The sequence below is a fragment of the Oncorhynchus tshawytscha genome, linkage group LG06, assembly GCF_018296145.1.
Source record: "Oncorhynchus tshawytscha isolate Ot180627B linkage group LG06, Otsh_v2.0, whole genome shotgun sequence".
Lineage (NCBI taxonomy): Eukaryota > Metazoa > Chordata > Actinopteri > Salmoniformes > Salmonidae > Oncorhynchus > Oncorhynchus tshawytscha.
The window spans coordinates 42158183-42181760 of record NC_056434.1 but is presented as its reverse complement, the minus strand read 5'-3'; the positions used below and the strand labels follow the sequence as shown (position 1 = coordinate 42181760).

The window sequence follows — 23578 nt, the reverse complement described above, 5'->3', positions numbered from 1 at the left end:
GATAATAGCTTCTCATGCTTTCGCCGAAAAGCATTTTAAAAATCTGAAACGGTGGCTAGATTCACAATGACTGTAGCTTTATTTTAATACCAAACATGTGTATTTTAATGAACGTTTGCGTTTTAACTAATACCATTAGCATATAGCGTCGCGCATGTGCATTTCTAGAGCTCTAGGTGAGACGTCTGCGTCTCAAGTAAGCTCAAGAGGTTAAACGTAACATGATATAGAATATTGTATGTGTGTGTAATCATGTATGTGTAATTATATGCATATGTCTGCCTGCCTGCCTGTGTCTGTGTGTGTGTGTGCGCGCATCTGTCTGTGTTTATATATCCCCATCAGAAATCCAAACTAGCACACCAAGTTAATTTCTAAACAGCTAGAGTAGATGCACTGCATGGTACACACTGTGTTCCACGCACAACATCTTTAGGCTGTCGGTTCCCCTGCTGTAACCAAGGGACTTCATTAGGATTAATTAAGGCTTGTCGTACCCCTTGGGAGAACCCTTGCCTGCCGTAAGATGAGTCTTACAGCAGGGACAGAAGTCCCCTGAGGTGCTCTGACCGTGTGTTAGGCTTTCATCCCGAACATGGGTATATAATGAGGTTGATAGACATTTGACACAGTCTATAGGATAAAGTCATTAGTTGAGACGCTGCTATAAATACATGTCAATATATACTGAGAAAGCAATTCATTAGTATTCTCTTTTTATCCTTTTTTACTGTGCAGATTCACTTTACTATGATCAGGAGCTCCAAAAGCTTAATGAACACGTTCTGTGTCAATGAATGCACTGGTGCATGGATATGTGCCTGAACAAAGACAGGATGGATAAAATCGATAGGATAGATAAAATAGATAGATAAGATAGATAAAATAGGATAGATAAAATAGATAGATAAAATAGGATAGATAGATCAAATAGATAGATAAAAGACAGGATAGATAAAATAGGATAGATAAAATAGGATAGATAAAAGAGGATAGATAGGATAGATAAAATAGGATAGATAAAATAGACAGGATAGATAAAATAGGATAGATAAAATAGACAGGATAGATAAAATAGACAGGATAGATAAAATAGACAGGATAGATGAAATAGACAGGATAGATAAAATAGACAGGATAGATAAAATAGACAGGATAGATAAAATAGACAGGATAGATAAAATAGGATAGATAAAATAGGATAGATAAAATAGACAGGATAGATAAAATAGGATAGATAAAATAGACAGGATAGATAAAATAGACAGGATAGATAAAATAGACAGGATAGATAAAATAGGATAGATAAAATAGGATAGATAAAATAGGATAGATAAAATAGATAGATAAAATAGGATAGATAAAATAGATAGATAAAATAGGATAGATAAAATAGATAGATAAAATAGATAGATAAAATAGGATAGATAAAATAGATAGATAAAATAGACAGGATAGATAAAATAGACAGGATAGATAAAATAGACAGGATAGATAAAATAGACAGGATAGATAAAATAGACAGGATAGATAAAATAGATAGATAAAATAGATAGATAAAATAGATAGATAAAATAGACAGGATAGATAAAATAGACAGGATAGATAAAATAGGGATAGATAAAATAGGATAGATAAAATAGGATAGATAAAATAGATAGATAAAATAGGATAGATAAAATAGATAGATAAAATAGGATAGATAAAATAGATAGATAAAATAGATAGATAAAATAGATAGATAAAATAGGATAGATAAAATAGATAGATAAAATAGACAGGATAGATAAAATAGGATAGATAAAATAGACAGGATAGATAAAATAGGATAGATAAAATAGACAGGATAGATAAAATAGATAGATAAAATAGGATAGATAAAATAGATAGATAAAATAGACAGATAATAAAATAGATAGATAAAATAGGATAGATAAAATAGATAGATAAAATAGGATAGATAAAATAGATAGATAAAATAGATAGATAAAAAATAGGATAGATAAAATAGATAGATAAAATAGATAGATAAAATAGATAGATAAAAAATAGGATAGATAAAATAGGATAGATAAAATAGGATAGATAAAATAGGATAGATAAAATAGACAGGATAGATAAAATAGGATAGATAAAATAGGATAGATAAAATAGATAGATAAAATAGATAGATAAAATAGATAGATAAAATAGATAGATAAAATAGGATAGATAAAATAGATAGATAAAATAGATAGATAAAATAGATAGATAGAAATAGATAGATAAAATAGGATAGATAAAATAGATAGATAAAATAGATAGATAAAATAGGATAGATAAAATAGATAGATAAAATAGGATAGATAAAATAGATAGATAAAATAGGATAGATAAAATAGATAGATAAAATAGACAGGATAGATAAAATAGACAGGATAGATAAAATAGATAGATAAAATAGGATAGATAAAATAGATAGATAAAATAGACAGGATAGATAAAATAGGATAGATAAAATAGACAGGATAGATAAAATAGGATAGATAAAATAGACAGGATAGATAAAATAGGATAGATAAAATAGGATAGATAAAATAGATAGATAAAATAGATAGATCAAATAGACAGGATAGATAAAATAGACAGGATAGATAAAATAGGATAGATAAAATAGATAGATAAAATAGGATAGATAAAATAGACAGGATAGATAAAATAGGATAGATAAAATAGATAGATAAAATAGGATAGATAAAATAGATAGATAAAATAGGATAGATAAAATAGATAGATAAAATAGGATAGATAAAATAGATAGATAAAATAGACAGGATAGATAAAATAGACAGGATAGATAAAATAGGATAGATAAAATAGGATAGATAAAATAGAATAGATAAAATAGGATAGATAAAATAGAATAGATAAAATAGGATAGATAAAATAGGATAGATAAAATAGATAGATAAAATAGACAGGATAGATAAAATAGGATAGATAAAATAGACAGGATAGATAAAATAGACAGGATAGATAAAATAGGATAGATAAAATAGGATAGATAAAATAGGATAGATAAAATAGGATAGATAAAATAGGATAGATAAAATAGGATAGATAAAATAGGATAGATAAAATAGGATAGATAAAATAGGATAGATAAAATAGATAGATAAAATAGGATAGATAAAATAGGATAGATAAAATAGGATAGATAAAATAGGATAGATAAAATAGGATAGGATAGATAAAATAGGATAGATAAAATAGGATAGATAAAATAGGATAGATAAAATAGATAGATAAAATAGGATAGATAAAATAGATAGATAAAATAGGATAGATAAAATAGGATAGATAAAATAGACAGATAGATAAAATAGGATAGATAAAATAGGATAGATAAAATAGGATAGATAAAATAGACAGGATAGATAAAATAGGATAGATAAAATAGATAGATAAAATAGGATAGATAAAATAGATAGATAAAATAGGATAGATAAAATAGATAGATCAAATAGGATAGATAAAATAGGATAGATAAAATAGACAGGATAGATAAAATAGGATAGATAAAATAGATAGATAAAAGACAGGATAGATAAAATAGATAGATAAAATAGGATAGATAAAATAGATAGATAAAATAGATAGGATAGATAAAATAGATAGATAAAATAGGATAGATAAAATAGATAGATAAAATAGGATAGATAAAATAGATAGATAAAATAGATAGATAAAATAGATAGATAAAATAGATAGATAAAATAGATAGATAAAATAGATAGATAAACTAAATAGATAAACTAAATAGATAAAATAGGATAGATAAAATAGATAGATAAAATAGGATAGATAAACTAGATAGATAAAATAGATAGGATAGATAAAATAGATAGATAAACTAGGATAGATAAAATAGGATAGATAAAATAGATAGATAAAATAGATAGGATAGATAAAATAGATAGATAAAATAGGATAGATAAAATAGGATAGATAAAATAGATAGATAAAATAGATAGATAAACTAGATAGATAAAATAGATAGATAAAATAGGATAGATAAAATAGGATAGATAAAATAGATAGATAAAATAGATAGATAAAATAGGATAGATAAACTAGATAGATAAAATAGGATAGATAAACTAGATAGATAAAATAGATAGGATAGATAAAATAGATAGATAAAATAGGATAGATAAAATAGGATAGATAAAATAGATAGATAAAATAGATAGATAAACTAGATAGATAAAATAGGATAGATAAAATAGGATAGATAAAATAGAATAGATAAAATAGCTAGATAAAATAGGATAGATAAACTAGATAGATAAAATAGGATAGATAAACTAGATAGATAAAATAGATAGGATAGATAAAATAGATAGATAAAATAGGATAGATAAAATAGATAGATAAAATAGGATAGATAAAATAGATAGATAAAATAGATAGATAAAATAGATAGATAAAATAGATAGATAAAATAGGATAGATAAAATAGATAGATAAAATAGATAGATAAAATAGATAGATAAAATAGATAGGATAGATAAAATAGATAGATAAAATAGATAGGATAGATAAAATAGATAGATAAAATAGGATAGATAAAATAGGATAGATAAAATAGATAGATAAAATAGGATAGATAAAATAGAAAGATAGATAGATAAAATAGATAGATAAAATAGGATAGATAAAATAGGATAGATAAAATAGATAGATAAAATAGGATAGATAAAATAGATAGATAAAATAGATAGATAAAATAGGATAGATAAAATAGGAAGGATAGATAAAATAGATAGATAAAATAGATAGATAAAATAGGATAGATAAACTAGATAGATAAAATAGGATAGATAAACTAGATAGATAAAATAGATAGGATAGATAAAATAGATAGATAAAATAGGATAGATAAAATAGATAGATAAAATAGGATAGATAAAATAGGATAGATAAAATAGATAGATAAAATAGGATAGATAAAATAGATAGATCAAATAGGATAGATAAAATAGATAGATAAAATAGGATAGATAAAATAGGATAGATAAAATAGGATAGATAAAATAGGATAGATAAAATAGATAGATAAAATAGATAGATAAAATAGATAGATAAAATAGATAGATAAAATAGATAGGATAGATAAAATAGACAGATAGATAAAATAGGATAGATAAAATAGATAATAAAATAGATAGATAAAATAGATAGATAAAATAGATAGATAAAATAGATAGATAAAATAGGATAGATAAAATAGATAGATAAAATAGGATAGATAAAATAGATAGATAAAATAGATATAAAATAGATAGATAAAATAGGGATAGATAAAATAGATAGATAAAATAGATAGATAAAATAGATAGATAAAATAGGATAGATAAAATAGATAGATAAAATAGGATAGATAAAATAGATAGATAGATAAAATAGATAGATAAAATAGATAGATAAAATAGATAGATAAAATAGATAGATAAAATAGATAGATAAAATAGGATAGATAAAATAGGATAGATAAAATAGGATAGATAAAATAGATAGATAAAATAGGATAGATAAAATAGATAGATAAAATAGGATAGATAAAATAGATAGATAAAATAGGATAGATAAAATAGAATAGGATAGATAAAATAGGATAGATAAAATAGGATAGATAAAATAGATAGATAAAATAGATAGATAAAATAGGATAGATAAAATAGATAGATAAAATAGGATAGATAAAATAGGATAGATAAAATAGGAAGGATAGATAAAATAGGATAGATAAAATAGATAAGATAGATAGATAAAATAGATAAAATAGATAGATAAAATAGGATAGATAAAATATATAGATAAAATAGATAGATAGATAAAATAGATGGGATAGATCAAATAGATAGATAAAAAAAGATAGATAAAATAGATAGGATAGATCAAATAGATAGATACGATAGAGATAGAATAGATCAAATAGATAGATAGATAAAATAGATGGATAAGATAGATCAAATAGATAAGATAGATAGATACAATAGATAGGATAGATCAAATAGATAGATAAGATAGATAGGATAGATAAAATAGATAGATAGATAAAATAGATTAGATAGATAAAATAGATAGACAGATCAAATAGATAGATAGATAAAATAGATAGATGGGATAGATTAAATAGATAAGATCGATAGATTAAATAGATTAGATAGATAAAATAGATAGATAAGATAGATAAAATAGATTAGATAGATAGATTAGATAGGATAGATAAAATAGATATGATAGATAGATAGGATAGATAAAATAGATATGATAGATAAAATAGATAGATATATAGGATAGATAAGATAGATAGATAAAATATATAGATAGATTAGATAGATGAAATAGATAGATAGATAAAAATAGATTAGATTAGATATATTAGATAGATAGATTAGATTAGATAGATACTCTATAGTCAAGACCATAGGAGTTGGCAAGACAGCATAAAGCGATCTGGGACCAGGCTGTGGCCTGGAACTTACGTGTAGCCAGGATGCCCTCCACTCTGTATCCCAGTATGATGGCTGCCCTCTGCACGTCAAGACGGTTCAGCAGGTTGGCTGTAGTGATTGCAGGCTGCCGCTCCCCGCTGGGACCCTCCACAAAGTACACCATCTCCAGGGGGTGTTCCGCTCCCACCAGCCTGGTCGTACTCACAATCTGAAGGGAGGAAGATGTGTGATTTTTGAATGACTAACCCCATACATGTAACATCTGTATGGTCCCTGCGTCAACTATTGAATTTTAAAGACAGATTCAAATAACAAAGATCAGTGAGCTTTTCGAAAGCCTCATAAGAAAAGGGCAGTGATTGGTAGATGGGTTACAATAACAAATCAGACAAAGAATACATCTTTAAGCATGCTGAAGTTATTCATTCTGCTGTGGATCATGTATTAAACCATCCAGAGACATCAAAGATACAGTCATCCTTGAACTGAGCTGCAGGACAGGAATGAGACTGCGTCAGGGATGTTACCATGAGGCCATCGGTGATGTTAAAACAGTTACAGAGTTCAATGGCTGTGATGGGTGAAAACTGGGGACGGATCAACATTGTAGTGACTCCGCAATAATGAAAAGAAGAACACAAATACAGAATTAAAATATTCCAAAACATGCATCCTGTATGCAACAAGCACTAAAGTAATACTGCAATAAAAACACAGCAAAGGAATAAACTTTTTGGCCTGAATGCAGAGCCTTGTGTTTGGCTGACCTTTTTTTCAGAAGAATAATGGGCAAATATGGCACAATCCAGGTGTGCACAGCTCTTATAGACTTACCCATGAAGACCCACAGCTGTAACCGATGCCAAAAGGTGTTTCTAAAATGTATTGACTCAGGGAGCTGAATACTTTTTCTAAACTACTATATTTGCCTTTTTCTTCCTCTTCGACATTAGAGTATTGTTTGTAAATTGTCGACCAAAAAAGTACAATTAAATACATTTTAATCCCACTTAGTAACACAATAAATTGTAATGCAATAAAACGTGTAGCTCTGCAGCGACAATGCCTGGTACTAGCTTCCAGTGGTTTAAATGTGGTTTCTATTCTGCCTCTACTTTTCTTTCCCCATTACCCAATAATAACATAACAATACTCTGTAGAAGGGTATTGGTGCATGTGGTTGCAAACAGAGTGGACTATACGGTGTTAGTCACATCAACTGGTAAAAGCTTCCTTCCTACTAATTCAGTGGATATTATTCCTTGTGGTGAGCTCTCTATGAATCGGAACAGTGAGACTCATTATCAAGGGCTTGTAGTCTTTTCTACCCAGAGCACCACTGCTTTACTAATCAAGCTCGGCCTTTTGTGGAGCTCCACAGCACCTGCTCTACTCTACTCCCCTCTCTTAACAACATTCAGGGGACAGGATAGGCCAGAGTATCCATGGCAACTCCACCTACAGTATTCATCACAGCGCCAGCCACTCAAAGACCAACCACCAAGTCAAATTGTCTTTCTTTCAAGACCCGTTACTCGACTGCTGTGTGCACCAGTCGCTAATAGCAGATCAATTATTAATTCTCTCTCTGCCTGGCAGCTGGAGTTATTATAAACCCAGGAGGTGTGTGTGTGTGTGTGTGTGTGTGTGTGTGTGTGTGTGTGTGTGTGTGTGTGTGTGTGTGTGTGTGTGTGTGTGTGTGTGTGTGTGTTTGTTTTGGAAGGGGGTGGTTCAGGTGGGGCCACACACTGTTCATCATTCCACTCTAATAAACTTGGGGACTGGATGTGGATTAGAGGCTGGCTGAGGGAACACAGGTTGTATTTCTGTGTCAGATCACACACGACCCAGACTTACTCTCTTCAGTAACACAGTACCTAGGGCAGCCTAGACTAGGGGCTATTACCACAGGGGGAGAGCTGTACTTGCTGTACTTAGAGTTATGGTAAAGCACAACACGAGATAACTGTAATTTGAGTTCTCAAATGTAATGCATCGTGTGTGTGTGTGTGTGGTATGTGTGTGTGTTCATGACTTATTCTGTATAAATGTCTCTGAGTAGCAGTACACTTTTAGAAAAAAAGGTGTTACCTAACTGTACACACACATCTACCTGTGTATAGTATAGTGCAGGGGTATTCAAAACTTACCCTATGAGGTCCGGAGTACTGCTGGTTATCTGTTCTACCTGATAATGAATTGCACTTACCTGGTGTCCCAGGTGTAAAGGGAACATTGAAAAAAGCAGTGAACTGGCTTCAAGGTCCAAATTAGAATTTGATGGGTATAGTTGCTCCGATGTGGTTACCTGAACACTGTGGTTAGCCACGCTGGTGGCTCTCTTGGTGCGCCTGGCCGCCCCCAGCACTTCTCCTAGCAGCAGGGCCACACGACGTTCCATCTTGGCCTGGAAGGTCCGCTCGTCCACCCCCTGATCCAGCACACCCAGCAACACTGGTCAAGGACAGGAAACAGAGAGTTATGATATCACTCACAGGACAGGAAATACAGAACCAACACATAGCCTATCACACAGCCAGAACATAGGCCCTACATGTGTATGTCTTTCAATCCATCCTCTTGCTGCAGTTGAGATTTAGATTGGATGGAATATTTAAAGGAGTGTTTCCCAAAGTCAGTCCTTGGGACCACAAGAGGTGCACGTTTTGGTTTTTGCCCACAGCAGATTCAAATAATGAACAAATAATTCTAACAACCAAAACATGCACCCCTTGAGGTCCCCAGGACTGAGTTTGGTAAACGCTGACCTAATGTCAGAGTTGTTGACAAGGGGAAGCATACCTGTTCTAACCCAAGACGAGCGAAGCAACTGGGTGGTGTTCAACTCCGGGTAGTGGAAAGCTATTGGGAAAGAACAGAGGGAAACCAGACAAGTACAGACAACCTGAAAATACTCTCTATTGAGGTTAAAATAGGTGTATAGAAGGTGAAGCAAATTGGCTAATAGAATACATTTGATTAGAATATATTTATTTTTCCCCAAGTGAACTTCCCTCAGGAGTGGCGTTTGGCATAAAATCCCAATCCATTAGACAATGATAATAGACTCACGCTCGGCGATCTGCAGCACGGGGAAGCCCAGGTAGTAGCTGAATTCCACCATGTTGAGCAGCCTCAGGTGGTTGCTGACCTCTGACCCCTTCAGGTAGCCTATGGCCCCACGCACCGCAAAGGTCACGTCCACCGGCTCCCTTTGCTGACTACTTGGCTGGTTCATGGTGATGTTCAGAATCTAGGAAAATATGACATATCCACACGTCTTTGAGCTAGGGATGGATATCAAAAGTTCAGTAAATGGTAAAAAGAGACTGTCACCAATAAACCATGTGAGCATACACTGCAGTGTGATGTTCGCAATTTGCCACACATTTACTTATTTATTTATACTGGGCAAAGATGTAAATTTAACATTGAAATACAGAAATACCTTATTTACATACAGTCAGGTTCATAAGTATCTGGACAGTGAGACAATTTGCATAATTTTGTCTCTGTACGCCACCACAATGGACTTGAAAGGAATCAAGATGTGCTTTAAGTGTAGACGTTCATCTTTAATTTAAGGGTTTTGTCAAAATGATTGTATGAACAGTGTAGGAATTACAACCATTTTTATACATAGCCCCCCAATTTTAGGGGCTCATTAGTAATTGGACAAACTAATATAATTATAAATTAAAGGACCAAAAGTAATTGGACAATTGGCTGCACAGCTGTTCCATGGTCAGGTTTGTGTTATTCCCTCATTAGTGAATTTACAAGTAAGCAGATAAAAGGTCAAGAGTTGATTTCAAGTGTGACATTTGCATTTGGAATCTGTTGCTGTTAACCCTCAATATGAATTCCCAAGAGCTGTCACTGCCAGTGAAGAAAGCCATCATTAGGCTGACAAATCAAAACAAACCCATCAGAGAGATAGCAAAAACATTAGGTGTGGCCAAATCAACTATTTCATACATTCTTAAAAAGAAAAAACGCACTGGTGAGCTCAGTAACACCAAAAGGCCTGGAAGACCATGGATAACAACTGTGGTGGATGACAGAATAATTATTTCCTTGGTGAAGAAAAACCCCTTCACAACAGTTGGCCAGATCAAGAACACCCTCCAGGAGGCAGGCGTATCTGTGTCAAAGTCAACAGTCAAGAGAAGACTTCACCAGAGTAAATAGTGACGGTTTACCACAAGATGTAAACCATTGGTAAGCCTCAAAAACAGGAAGAGCAGATTAGTTAGCCAAACAACATCTAGAAAAGCCTGTACAGTTCTGGAACAACAGCCTATGGACAGATGAGACAAAGATCAACTTGTACCAGAATGACGGGAAGAGAAGAGTATGGCGAAGAACTGCTCATGATCAGAGCATACCACCTCATCTGTGAAGCATGGTGGAGGTAGTGTTATGGCGTGGGCATGTATGGCTGCCAATGGAGCTGATTCCCTTGTATATATTGACGATGTGACTGCTGACAAAAGCAGCATGATGAATTTTGAAGTGTTTAGGGTTATATTATCTGCTCAAATTGAGCCAAATGCTTAAAAACTCATTGGACGGTGCTTCAAAGTGCAGATGGACAACGACCCGAAGCATATTGCGAAAGCAACCCAATACTTTTTAAAAGGCAAATAAGTATAATGTTCTGCAATGGCCAAGTCAATCACTTGACCTGAATCCAATTGAGCATGCATTTCACTTGCTGAAGGCAAAACTGAAAGCAAAACACCACAAGAGCAAGTAAGAACTGAAGACAGCTGCAGTAAAGGCCTGGCATCTTTTACCAGATCTAATGTGTTATATTCTCCAACATTGATTTCACATTTCCACAAACTTCAAAGTGTTTCCATACAAATGGCATCAATAATATGCATATCCTTGCTTCAGGTCCTGAGCTACAGGCAGTTACATGTCATTTTAGTCAAAAATAAAGCTGAAAGTCTACACTTTATTGAATTAATTCAACTCCAATATGCTGTGGTAGACATCTAAAATAAGAATAACTTGGTCAATGTCCAAATATTTATGGAACTGACTGAGTATTCAGAGCCTTTGCAATGAGACTGAAATTGGAGACTTGATTGGATACCACCTGTGGTAAATTCAATTGATTGGACATGATTTGGAAAGGCACACACCTGTCTATATAAAGTCCCACAGTTGACAGTGCATGTCAGAGCAAAAACCAAGCCATGAGGTCGAGGGAACTGTCTGCAGAGCTCAGAGACAGGATTGTGTCGAGGCACAGCTCTGGGGAAGTGTAGCAAAACATTTCTACAGCATTGAAGGTCCCCAAGAACACAGTGGCCTCCATCAGTCTTAAATGGAAGAAGTTTGGAACCACCAAGACCTGGCCGCCCGGCCAAACTGAGCAATTGGGGGAGAAGGGCCTTGGTCAGGGAGGTGACCAAGAACCCGATGGTCACTCTGACAGAGCTCCAGAGTTCATCTGTGGAGATGGGAGAATCTTCCAGAAGGACAACCATCCTTGAAGCACTCCACCAATCAGGCCTTTATGGTAGACTGGTCTGACGGAAGCCACTCCTCAGTAAAAGGCACATGACAGTCCTCTTGGAGTTTGCCATAAGGCACCTAAAGGACTCTACATATGGGCAATTCCCCCCACCCACAACTTCTCACCTGAAGGCATTTGAAGGAGGTTGGACAAAGGCTGAAATTGGGGTTGAGAGTTACCCTTTAACGTAATTTCAGTGAAATGACGTGGAAACAACGTAGATTCAACCAGTGTGAATATACAGCAGAAGAGCTTGGGTCAGATTGATCTCATTTCATTTGCGGAATTGAAATTGAATGTGAATTGAAAATTAAATGACCAGGCATAATTAAAATGGTGTTCTCCAGATATTAATTTATTATCCAGTCTAATCCGTTAATTTCCTGAGTATGAAACCTACAGTTGAAGTCGGAAGTTTCCACACACTTAGGTTGGAGTCATTAAAACTCGTTTTTCAACCACTCCACAAATTTCTTGTTCACAAACTATAGTTTTGAAGTCAGTTAGGACATCTACTTTGTGCATGACACAAGTAATTTTTTCCAACAATTGTTTACAGACAGATTATTTCACTTATAATTCACTGTATCACAATTCCAGTGGGTCAGAAGTTAATATACACTAAGTTGACTGTGCCTTTAAACAGCTTGGAAAATTCCAGAAAATTCTGTCATGACTTTAGAAGCTTCTGATAGGTTAATTGACATAATTTGAGTCAATTGGAGCTGTACCTGTGGATGTATTTCAAGACCTACCGTCAAACTCAGTGCCTCTTTGCTTCACATCATGGGAAAATCAAAATAAATCACCCAAGACCTCAGAAAAAAATGATAGATCTCCACAAGTCTGGTTCATCCTTGGGAGCAATTTCCAAACGCCTGAAGGTACCATGTTCATCTGTACAAACAATAGTACGCAAGTATAAACAGCATGAGACCATGCAGCCATCATAGCGCTCAGGAAGGAGACGAGTTCTGTCTCCTAGAGATGAACGTACTTTGGTGCGAAAAGTGCAAATCAATCCCAGAACAACAGCAAAGGACCTTGGGAAGATGCTGGAGGAAACGGGTACAAAAGTATCTATATTCACAGTAAAATGAGTCCTATATCAACATAACCTGAAAGGCCGCTCAGCAAGGAAGAAGCCACTGTTCCAAAACCGCCATTAAAAAAAGCCAGACTACGGTTTGCAACTGCACATGGGGACAAATATCATACTTTTTGGAGAAATGTCCTCTGGTCTGATGAAACAAAAATAGAACTGTTTGGCCATAATGACCATCAATTATGTTTGGAGGGAAAAGGGGGAGGCTTGCAAGCAGAAGAACACCATCCTAACCGTGAAACACGGGGGTGGGCAGCATCATGTTGTGTGGGTGCTTTGCTGCAGGAGGGACAGGTGCACTTCACAAAATAGATGGCATCCTGAGGCAGGAAACTTATGTGGGTATATTGAAGCAACATCTCAAGACATCTTGGTCACAAGTGGGTCACAAATGGGTCTTCCAAATTAACAATAACCCCAAGCACACTACCAAAGTTGTGGAAAATGGCTTAAGGACAACAAAGTCAAGGTATTGGAGTAGCCATCACAAAGCCCTGACCTCAATCCTATAGAAAATGTGTGGGCAGAACTGAAAAAGTGTGTGCAAGCAAGGAGGCCTACAAACCTGACTCAGTTACACCAGCTCTGTCAGGTGGAATGGGCCAAATTTCACCCAACTAATTGTGGGAAGCTTGTGGAAGGCTACCTGAAACGTTTGACCCAAGTTAAACAATTTAAAGGCAATGCTACCAAATACTAATTGAGTGTATGTAAACTTCTGACCCACTGGGAATGTGATGAAATAAATAAAAGCTGAAATAAATCATTCTCTCTACTATTATTCTGACATTTCATATTCTTAAAATAAAGTGGTGATTCTAACTGACCTAAGACAGAGCATTTTTACGAGGATTAAATATCAGGAATTGTGAAAAACTGAGTTTAAATGTAGTTGGCTAAGGTGTATGTAAACTTCCGACTTCAACTGTATGTGTCTGAAAACTTTCCATACCCTTATGGTTTGCTACATTCAAGAACAGCAAACCCGAACAGCGAAATAAGCACTTTCTCAAGCATCTGAATACTTTTAATAGTGGAATCAAACCTGATTCAATAAACCAAAGCTGGTCATTTTGGTCTTGAATGAGTGACCACTGATCTAAAGACTTGTGTGCTGGAGACGGAGACCAACACTTAGGTTGTATTATTGCAGCACACACAGTCACGCAACCATACATTTCAACCATTACTCCCTGTCGCTCCACAAGCTTTAACAATTGTAATATAAAAGTCGAGCAGCTCCTGCCTCTCTTTCTCTCTCCAATCCGAAGCAAGCCCCTGCAGCTGCAATCGGATTACTGCTGGTGCAATCGTTAGAGGCAATCCCAGTCTATGTTTGTCGAAGTCAGCAAACAAGCACCACCAATTAAGACTGCAGTCTAGGCCAGGGGTATTCAACTCTTACCCTACATGGTACAGAGCCAGCTGGTTTTCTGTTATACCTGATAATTAATTGCACCCAGGTCTAAATCAGTCCTTGATTAGAGGAGAAAAATTAAAACCTGCAGCGGAACTGGCTTCAGGGTCCAGAGTTGAGTTTGCGGGGCCTAGGTACTGCATTTGCACACAGTAACCCAATTAGTTTCTAACTTTCTTGGCCTCAGCCAACTGACTCTCTTGGAAAATCAGAGCTTTTCTCTCTTTTCCTTTCCACTTCCAGACTTATTTCAGCAGACGCTGCTCTTATCGGGCTCTCGCAGTAAGAGCATAGCTAAAGTACACGGCCAGTGGTCTTTAGAAATAACAAATGTGTGAGCTAAGGGTTCCTGACAGAAATGGGTTGCGATTAGGGGTGATTCCAGACAATCAGTACCAAGGCGTTGGACTCTAGGGTTGAAAACCTTGGAAGGAGTAAATGACTGCTAATGATAACAGAGCATTAGAAGAAGCTCTACTCTGTTCTAGTTGACTGGAGAGCTAAACTGTATTCAGTCAGTCTCCACTTACATCCACAGTGAAGTTTGTGGACTCCTGTGAGCGCCGGCGCACTTCGGCATACGCCATGGTCAGGCCTTTCTCAATGCGCTCGCTGAAGTTGCAGACGCGCACGTCAATGTGCCTGGGCACAAACTGCAGCACTGGATGGGAAACAGAAGAGAAGAGTTACATTCAGACACACACTAACAACATAGTACGTACTGGGAATGCACTATTCAAATCTCCATTTCAAAAGGAGCTTGTATAGTTCGATACCAAACAGTGCTCTTACCTGAGTGGACCTGGTACTGGTGGTCTGGTACCTTCCAGTAGTGTGAGATGGACAGGAAGCCTCGATTTGATTGGCGCAGGGCGTTGATGACTGATATGGCCGTGTACACCACAGGACCCGACACCGCCCGGAACACAAAGTCTGGAGGATTCTTAGCAACCTTTACCAAGACACAGAAAAAAAAACACAATTATAATTTCTCTTCCTAGCAAGAGTTATTTTAATGTTTAGATGTATTCTTTCAATTCAACTCTGTCTTTCTTTTTGTCTTACTTTCAACTTCTATCATCCTCCAAGTGCAGCTGAATATCTCTTATTCAGATCTGGCACCATGAACTACGAGGTACTGTATGTGTATGCACACTACCGTCTCCTTTTGCACTGTACAGCATATAAACCTTTAAAAGGTAGACAGTTTCTTGAGGTCACTGCCTCTCTGCTGGGCCATGAAGTGTTGGGTGTGCAGTTAGTCATTAGTGTGGTTTGTTTATCAAAGAGCCTGGAGATTAAGAGTCCACAGGAAGTGGGCTGTCCTTCCTGGTGCGTCCCATCCCTATACCCCCACACACATGACCTGGGCCATTACACAACAGCCTCATACCCACTGCTGCAGCTCCCTATCGCTTGATTAAACTCAGAGCATGTTGCAGCTGTTAGGCGGTTTCTTAGGGAGCCTGCGCTTTCTAATGTAAAGCTAACAACAGTGCCAGCACTTTGAGGTCAGCCCTAGTTGTCATGTCAGACCACGATTATGGACTAATTTATATACAGTGCCTTTGGAAAGAATTAAGACCCCTTGGCATTTTCCACATTTTGTTACATTACAGCCTTATTCTAAAATTGATTGATTAAATAAAACTCAGCAAACTACACACAATACCCCATAACGACAAAGTGAAAACAGGTTTTTAAACATTTTTACAAATGTATTAAAAATTAAAAAACAGATACCTTATTTACATAAGTATTCAGACAGACCCTTTGCTATGAGACTCAAAATTGAGCTCAGGTGACCTGTTTCCATTGAGCATCCTTGAGATGTTTCTACAACTTGATTGGAGCCCACCTTTGGTAAATTCAATTGATTGGACATGATTTGGAAAGGCACACCCCTGTCTATATAATGTCCCACAGTTGACAGTGCATGTCAGAGCAAAAACCAAGCTATGAGGTTGAAGGAACTGTCCGTAGAGTTTCGAGACACAGATCTAGGGAAGGGTACCAAAAAAATAATGCAGCATTGAAAGTTCCTCAAAACAAAGTGGCCTCCATCATTCTTAAATGAAAAAAGATTGAGCAATTGGGGGAGAAGGGCCTTGGTCAGGGAGGTGACCAAGAACCCGACGGTCACTCTGACAGAGCTCCAGAGTTCCTCAGTGGAGATGGGAGAACCTTCCAGAAGGACAACCATCTCTGCAGCACTCCACCATTTAGGCTTTTATGGTAGAGTGGCCAGATGGAAGCCACTCCTCAGTAAAAGGCACATGACAGCCTGCTTGGAGTTTGCCAAAAGGGACCTAAAGACTCTCAGACCATGGGAAACAGGATTCTCTGGTCTGATGAAACCAATTCAAACCTCTTTGGATTGAATGCCAAGCGGTGAAGCATGGTGGTGGCAGCATCATGCTGTGGGGAGGTTTTTGAGTGTCAGGGAATAGTCAGGATCGAGGCAAAGATGAACGGAGAAAAGTACAGAGAGAACTTTGACGAAAACATGCTCCAGGGCGCTCAGGACCTCAGACTGGGGCAAAGGGTCCCCTCCCAACAGGACAAAGACCCTAAGCACACAGCCAAGACAAGGCAGGAATGGCTTCGGGACACGTCTCTGAATGTCTTTGAGTGGCCCAGACAGATCCCGAACTTGAACCCGATCGAACATCTCTGGAGAGACCTGAAAATAGCTGTGCAGCAACGCTCCCCATCGAACCTGACAGAGCTTGAGAAGATCTGCAGAGAGGAATGGGAGAAACTCCCCAAATACAGGTGTGCCAAGCTTGTAGAGTCATACCCAAGAAGACTTGATGCTGTAATCGCTGCCAAAGGTGCTTTAACAAAGCAATGAGGTAATGGGCTGAATTCCTATTACAAATGTGATATTTCAGTAGTTTTCTTTGTAATACATTTGCAAAAATGTTAAATGTAACTTTTTGCTTTGTCAATTATGGGGTGTAGATTGATGAGAAAAAAAAACATTTACATCAATTTTAGAATAAGCCTGTAACGTAACAAAAATGTGGAAAAAGTCAAGGGGCCTGAAAACTTTCCAGATGCACTGCATAACATAACTTTATCTATGTAAAGACTGAAGAAAAAGTCTGCTTTTTCAGTTCACTCTTATCTCGACCCATTTCATGAGGTATTGAAGTGAAGAATAAACCCCAATAAAAATGCCCCATGCTGCATAATAATGTACCTGCAGTTCAACTGACTTATTGAATTCTGTCTTCAGGACATCTCGGACCTGGGATTTGGCATATCCAACAGTGGCCCCAGGCGGAAAACCTGCATAGGAAGATGGAAGTACACATAGGTAGTAAATCTCATTATCAGATCATTATCTCATCTCACATTAGCTCATCTCTCATTGATAAATGATGTTATAGATTCATTTAGTGGACAATATTATCAAAACATTACATCACAAACCATGACTTTCATACTAAAATGGATAAGACATAGTTTTTGATTATATCTTAGCAACATTGATTAGGGTGACATTCCACATCATGTTGCTGCATTAAAAAAGTATATTAATACGACAGAGGTAATACAACTTACCGACTTCAACAAAGTACACAGGCTTGGTGACGTTACAGAGGTACTGGCGGCCTATGGTTGTAGGTGGGCTCTTAGTAGTAGTTAGGAGGGTAGTGGTGGTGGCCAGAGTGGTGGTTGTAGAGGCCTCAGTAGCGATGCTGGTAGTAGTAGTGGTGGTGGTGGTGGCAGGATCAGTTGTGGAAATGTCTACACCGCTAACTGTAGTCTGGCTGTCATTGGTCACTGCTGTGACAGGACTATCAGTAACAACGCCTTGGTCAGCCATGACTGACACCGGGGGGATGGTGGTGGCATTGGTGGCTGGTTCTGTCGGGCCTGAGGTGACATTGGGGGGTAATTCTGTCTGGCCGGGAAATGGGGAGAAGGCGATAGAGGTGGTCACCACAGGAGTTACGGGAGAGGTGCTGAGGAGGGCCGTCTCTGTGGCGGAGGGAGAGACGTACCACAGGATGTCTGTCTCCGAGGCAGTAGCACTAGGCTGCACTGACACTAAGACAGAGCTGTTGTCCAGTCCGACACTGGAGGTGGCCACAGGGCTCGTCCATTCACCGGATACCTGATCAGTGACACCCCACAGGGAGGACAAGAGGTCCATGGAGGGAGTTGGCACTACTGAAGCCTCCAAGAATGGCACTGAGACATTCAGCGGAGTCATCTCCATAGTGTTTGCTATGGTCGTATTCAGAGGCTCTGAGCTGGAGATATCAGTGGAGGACTCTTCGATCCAGGAAGTGTTATCAGAAGGCTGGACCTCCACTCCATCCACTCCATAGAAGGCTGTAAGCATGTGGCTGAGGTCCACAGTGAAGGTGCTGGTGGCCACGATGTGCGTGGTGCTGATGGACATCAGTGAGAAATGCCTGGAGGTGGTGGTCACGTTAGTGCCCCTGTGTTCTTCTGAGTCATCCTTGGTCAGCTGGATGGTGTAGTACTCCAGGCTATTCATGTCTGGTAAGAGGAGGTCTGTTGGTTCAACCATAAAGGTATCTGTCCAGTCAACATCTGAACCTCCTGGTAAATCCCCTTGAGGTGTTGGTATTTGTGTTGAGGCTAGCGTGGGGTGACTGGGAGAGGGATGGATGGGGAGAGGAACGGACGTGGGGGCCACACTTCCGACGCTAGAGCTGTAAGCCGCTGTTGTGAGACTAAGTGAAGATGTCATGTGACGCATCGAGGAGAAGGACACGCCGACCCTGGAGGGGAAGGAGGTGTCGTAGCTTTCCGCGTTGGAGTCCTCCAGGTCGTACATGTCCGTGGGCAGATTGGTGACCAGGGAGAAGTCGTCCCTTTCCAAGCCCATGTAGGACGCAGTCTCCGGGTAGTCTCCGGAGCCCCAATCCACCACCATGGTGTTGGTGGGGAAGAAGTCCTCAGGAGGGACCATGGTGGGCTCGGACGAGAATGACGTGGTGTGAGGGTTCAGAAAAGGCACGTAGCTGGGAGCCAGCTGCATCTCAGGTGATGGTTTCGGGAGCATGTGGATATCCTGAGCAGCATCGCCCTTCTGCATGAGCTCACTGCTGGGACGAAGTTGATCCAGATAGATTAACCTACTTGAGGGATCAAGGGGCAGTTTGGGAACCAGCAAGAGATCGCTTAAACTCTGGGACATGTCTGGATTAGGTTTAGACTCTGGCCTGGCTTGGTCTGACTGGGCTTCCACATCTACCAGATCGTCAACAGGCGGTCTAGGCTGGCCGAGGGGTCCAACAGGAAGTGATGTCATAAATGCAGGGGTTGTCTGTTTTGATGCGTCTTGCTGGTTGCTGGGGGATAATAATGGAGGTTCATCTGGAGCTCTCTCATTAGAGTTTGGGACAATGAACTGTACCAATGTAGTCCAACTGGTGGCTGTAGAGAAGTTCAAGGGTGTTGTGGATTTGTTGGACTGTGGTCCGAGAGGTTTCTGGTGTGGTACTGTAACAAGGGTTGGAGAGAAAATTGCCATGGTTGAGTCAGGACCATAGAGCTTCAGCTCCCTTGAAAGTCTGGTAGGGCCTTTAGGTTGTTGCTGAAGGCCAACCACAGGCTCTGAGGAGCTTAAAGTGGGAGTGGAGAGAGGGTCTGGACCAATGGGGAGGGGATCTCTAGAAGTCAATGATTTGGAGTTTTGAGAAGCTGAAATACCCCATTGAGTAAGTGTTAGTGTAGATTCAGGTGGTAGGTGACCAGGTGAAGGGAGAGCTGTAGTTGTAGTGTCATCTGGGTGCTCAGAGGCCTCAGTGTGTGAAACAAATAAGGCTGAGGGTGATTCAGTCCAGCTTGGTGCTTCTTCCCGAAACTCATCCAACACGGTGGGATCCAACGAAGAACAGTCCACTGAAAAATAAACAACATCAAACATGAACATGAACGGCAAATTATAGATCAGATAAGTTATCTGTGAGTAGCCTAACTACGACTGCACTGAAATAAAGTACTGTGGAAAATAGCGTGCTCTTCAAATGGAGTAAGAGATCAATATGATCTCATTCTCATTGAAGACTTGTTGTTGATATACAGTGAAGCTGTTTCATTTCATTTTCTTGCTCAGTGAGTTTTGGCAACAACAACCTTTGGAAATGACCAGGAAGGAAGCCATCCATCACTCTTCAGAGAACAAAGTAGGCTATAAATGTTGAACAAAATTGCAGGATCAAATCAAACACTGGATAAAGTCAACCGATTTAGCCTAGTGACTCAAAGGGGAAAAGCTGTGGGGGTATTTCCACACAGGCATATAATTATAGACATTTCCTACATCACATCAATAGGACTCAAATATGTTCTGCCAGGCTCTTTAGCCTTAATTAGTAGGCAACTTTTCTCCATAGAATAAACATTGATCTGTGACTGTCAATAAATAACATACAAATTAATGAGAAGAATCATGAATGGTCCCAAGGACATAATATAGGATTACCATTTATCATCGGAGGGCTCCATATGGGCCTAATCTGATCCTCACCTCTGGAGCAAAGGTTATGGGATGATTATTGGATGCTAAAGGTACAAAATTGAGGCCTATTCTTCATCTGTCGTGGTCAGGGATGGGGAGTAGGCCTACTCAATTACATATAATCTGATTACAAAAAAACTGTGACTGTAATCAGTTACTTTACCAGCAAAAATATTGTAATCAGATTACAGATACTTAAAAAAAAAAATGAAATGATTACTTCTTGGATTACTTTTAAATTCAGAAAGGATGTGTGCTGAGAAAAAAATACATTATGACACCTTTCTGTTTTCTCAATGACATTCAATTCAGCATCGGAAAAAAGGTGCAAGTTTAAGTTTGTTCCACCTGAACGAGTCTGACCACAAGCCAGAGACCACTATGATGACATACGAAATGTGTTTGATGGATCCTTTTTGTCTTCTTCTAATGCCTCTTAAGGGGAAAGTAATCCAAAAGTAATCAGATTATGTTACTGAGTTTTAGTAATCCAAAAGTTACATTACTGATTCGGACTATGCTACAATTTTAGACAGGTAACTAACTAGCAACTGCAACGTAATAAAAGTAATGAAATCCACACTAAAACGTCAACTTAAGTCAACCTAACCTTAACGTCAACCTAATTTGAGTAGGCCAGTTTATGTGCAAAAAGACTCCAACTAACGTTACATAAAATGTACAATACCACTTATAGGCTGCGACATTGTGTTTGTGCACTTCTACAAAATCACTACAGTGCCTTAGGCATCAGGCTAATCACTAGTCTAACTAATGCAGTACCATTTGCCAAAGTGGCTGTAAAATGGAAAAATCTATTCAGAACCACAAAACACTGTTACAGCCCAGTGTGACTGGATGCACACAACAATGACAGATAAAGATATCCACAGAACCCTCATGGAACAGCTTTAGCGTGATCCACAGCAGTGAATAAACAGGTCAGACTATCTCACAGTGCACATTTTGTGATGGTGTACTATCATTTAATTTGTGTGTATGATAATACATGTTGTTTGTATAGCCTAATTAATGCTATGTGTGGATGAGGATATATGGAGACCATATGTTCCAGGCTGAAAACCTCAGGTCATTCTAGTTTAAGGGTCCAAAGTGAGCTACGTACCAAAGCACACAAGTAGGAACAACTAGCTAGTTACCATAACATTTTCTGGTGCTTGACCTTCGTATGTCCCTATTCTCCCTCATCACAAGTAATTGTATATTATATTCAAAAGCCATCACAAACCTAACAGGACTAATTCTAGTCATTTTGTAGAGTGGGGTTTTGTTGGGCACTGAAGTGCTGTAATGGACCATACGTCTTCGCTGATGCAGTGAGTATGTTTCTGACTAACTTGCCAGACTAGAGAGTGCTAGAGAGTGCCTTTCTTCAGTAATTTGCTTCTTGCGTAACTTAAGCATCATGCATGATTTAATTGGGAACTGCCATGATTACACAAGTCACAGTCTAATACACGTGTGTGTGTGACCTGTGTTTTGTGTGTATATGTGCGTGGGTGCGTGTGCTTGTGTTTCCGGGGCAGGGTCTGTGTGTGAGCTGCCGGGAAGCCATGGGTGCCACGCTACAACACTTTGAATAATTCATAGTAGTGGGCCTTCAAATCGGGTTCCAAAGAGCTGTATCAGTTTGCCTAGTTTATATTCTAAACCGTGTTCTATAAATGTTCCATTAGAATCACGCTTAAAGTCCAAACAGAGGCTTGTGATGTTGAATCGGGGAACTTTGAGAACCAGAAAGCTGTATTACCCTGCCATCAGACGAGAGGTGTACTGTATGTCATCCCAGTTAGATTACTAGGCAGATCAGACAGCTGTATTACCCTGCCATCAGACGAGAGGTGTACTGTATGTCATCCCAGTTAGATTACTAGGCAGATCAGACAGCTGTATTACCCTGCCATCAGACGAGAGGTGTACTGTATGTCATCCCAGTTAGATTACTAGGCAGATCAGACAGCTGTATTACCCTGCCATCAGACGAGAGGTGTACTGTATGTCATCCCAGTTAGATTACTAGGCAGATCAGACAGCTGTATTACCCTGCCATCAGACGAGAGGTGTACTGTATGTCATCCCAGTTAGATTACTAGGCAGATCAGACAGCTGTATTACCCTGCCATCAGACGAGAGGTGTACTGTATGTCATCCCAGTTAGATCACTAGGCAGATCAGACAGCTGTATTACCCTGCCATCAGACGAGAGGTGTACTGTATGTCATCCCAGTTAGATTACTAGGCAGATCAGACAGCTGTATTACCCTGCCATCAGACGAGAGGTGTACTGTATGTCATCCCAGTTAGATTACTAGGCAGATCAGACAGCTGTATTACCCTGCCATCAGACGAGAGGTGTACTGTATGTCATCCCAGTTAGATCACTAGGCAGATCAGACAGCTGAGTTGAGGTGGTCTCCTAATGGTAACTGAGATGGTATCTGGAAGAAAGTAGATTGTTAACATGAACCTTCTGGAGGAATACTGTGAGTGTGTGAGT

The 23578-nt window shown here is 38.1% G+C and overlaps 1 protein-coding gene across 2 annotated transcripts in view; it reads right to left on the bottom strand.

Moving 5' to 3' along the window:
* Positions 1–23578, bottom strand: part of si:ch211-1e14.1 (UPF0606 protein KIAA1549) — an 87594-nt gene that overhangs the window by 27061 nt on the left and 36955 nt on the right. For both annotated transcript variants that reach the window (XM_024423871.2, XM_024423872.2), the window contains exons 3-10: positions 18123–20441; positions 17758–17846; positions 15345–15504; positions 15083–15213; positions 9573–9753; positions 9303–9362; positions 8809–8954; positions 6531–6708 (exon numbers count right to left, since the gene is read on the bottom strand). In XM_024423871.2, coding sequence (XP_024279639.1) covers positions 6531–6708; positions 8809–8954; positions 9303–9362; positions 9573–9753; positions 15083–15213; positions 15345–15504; positions 17758–17846; positions 18123–20441 — 3264 coding nt within the window. The remainder of the gene's footprint in view (positions 1–6530; positions 6709–8808; positions 8955–9302; positions 9363–9572; positions 9754–15082; positions 15214–15344; positions 15505–17757; positions 17847–18122; positions 20442–23578) is intronic.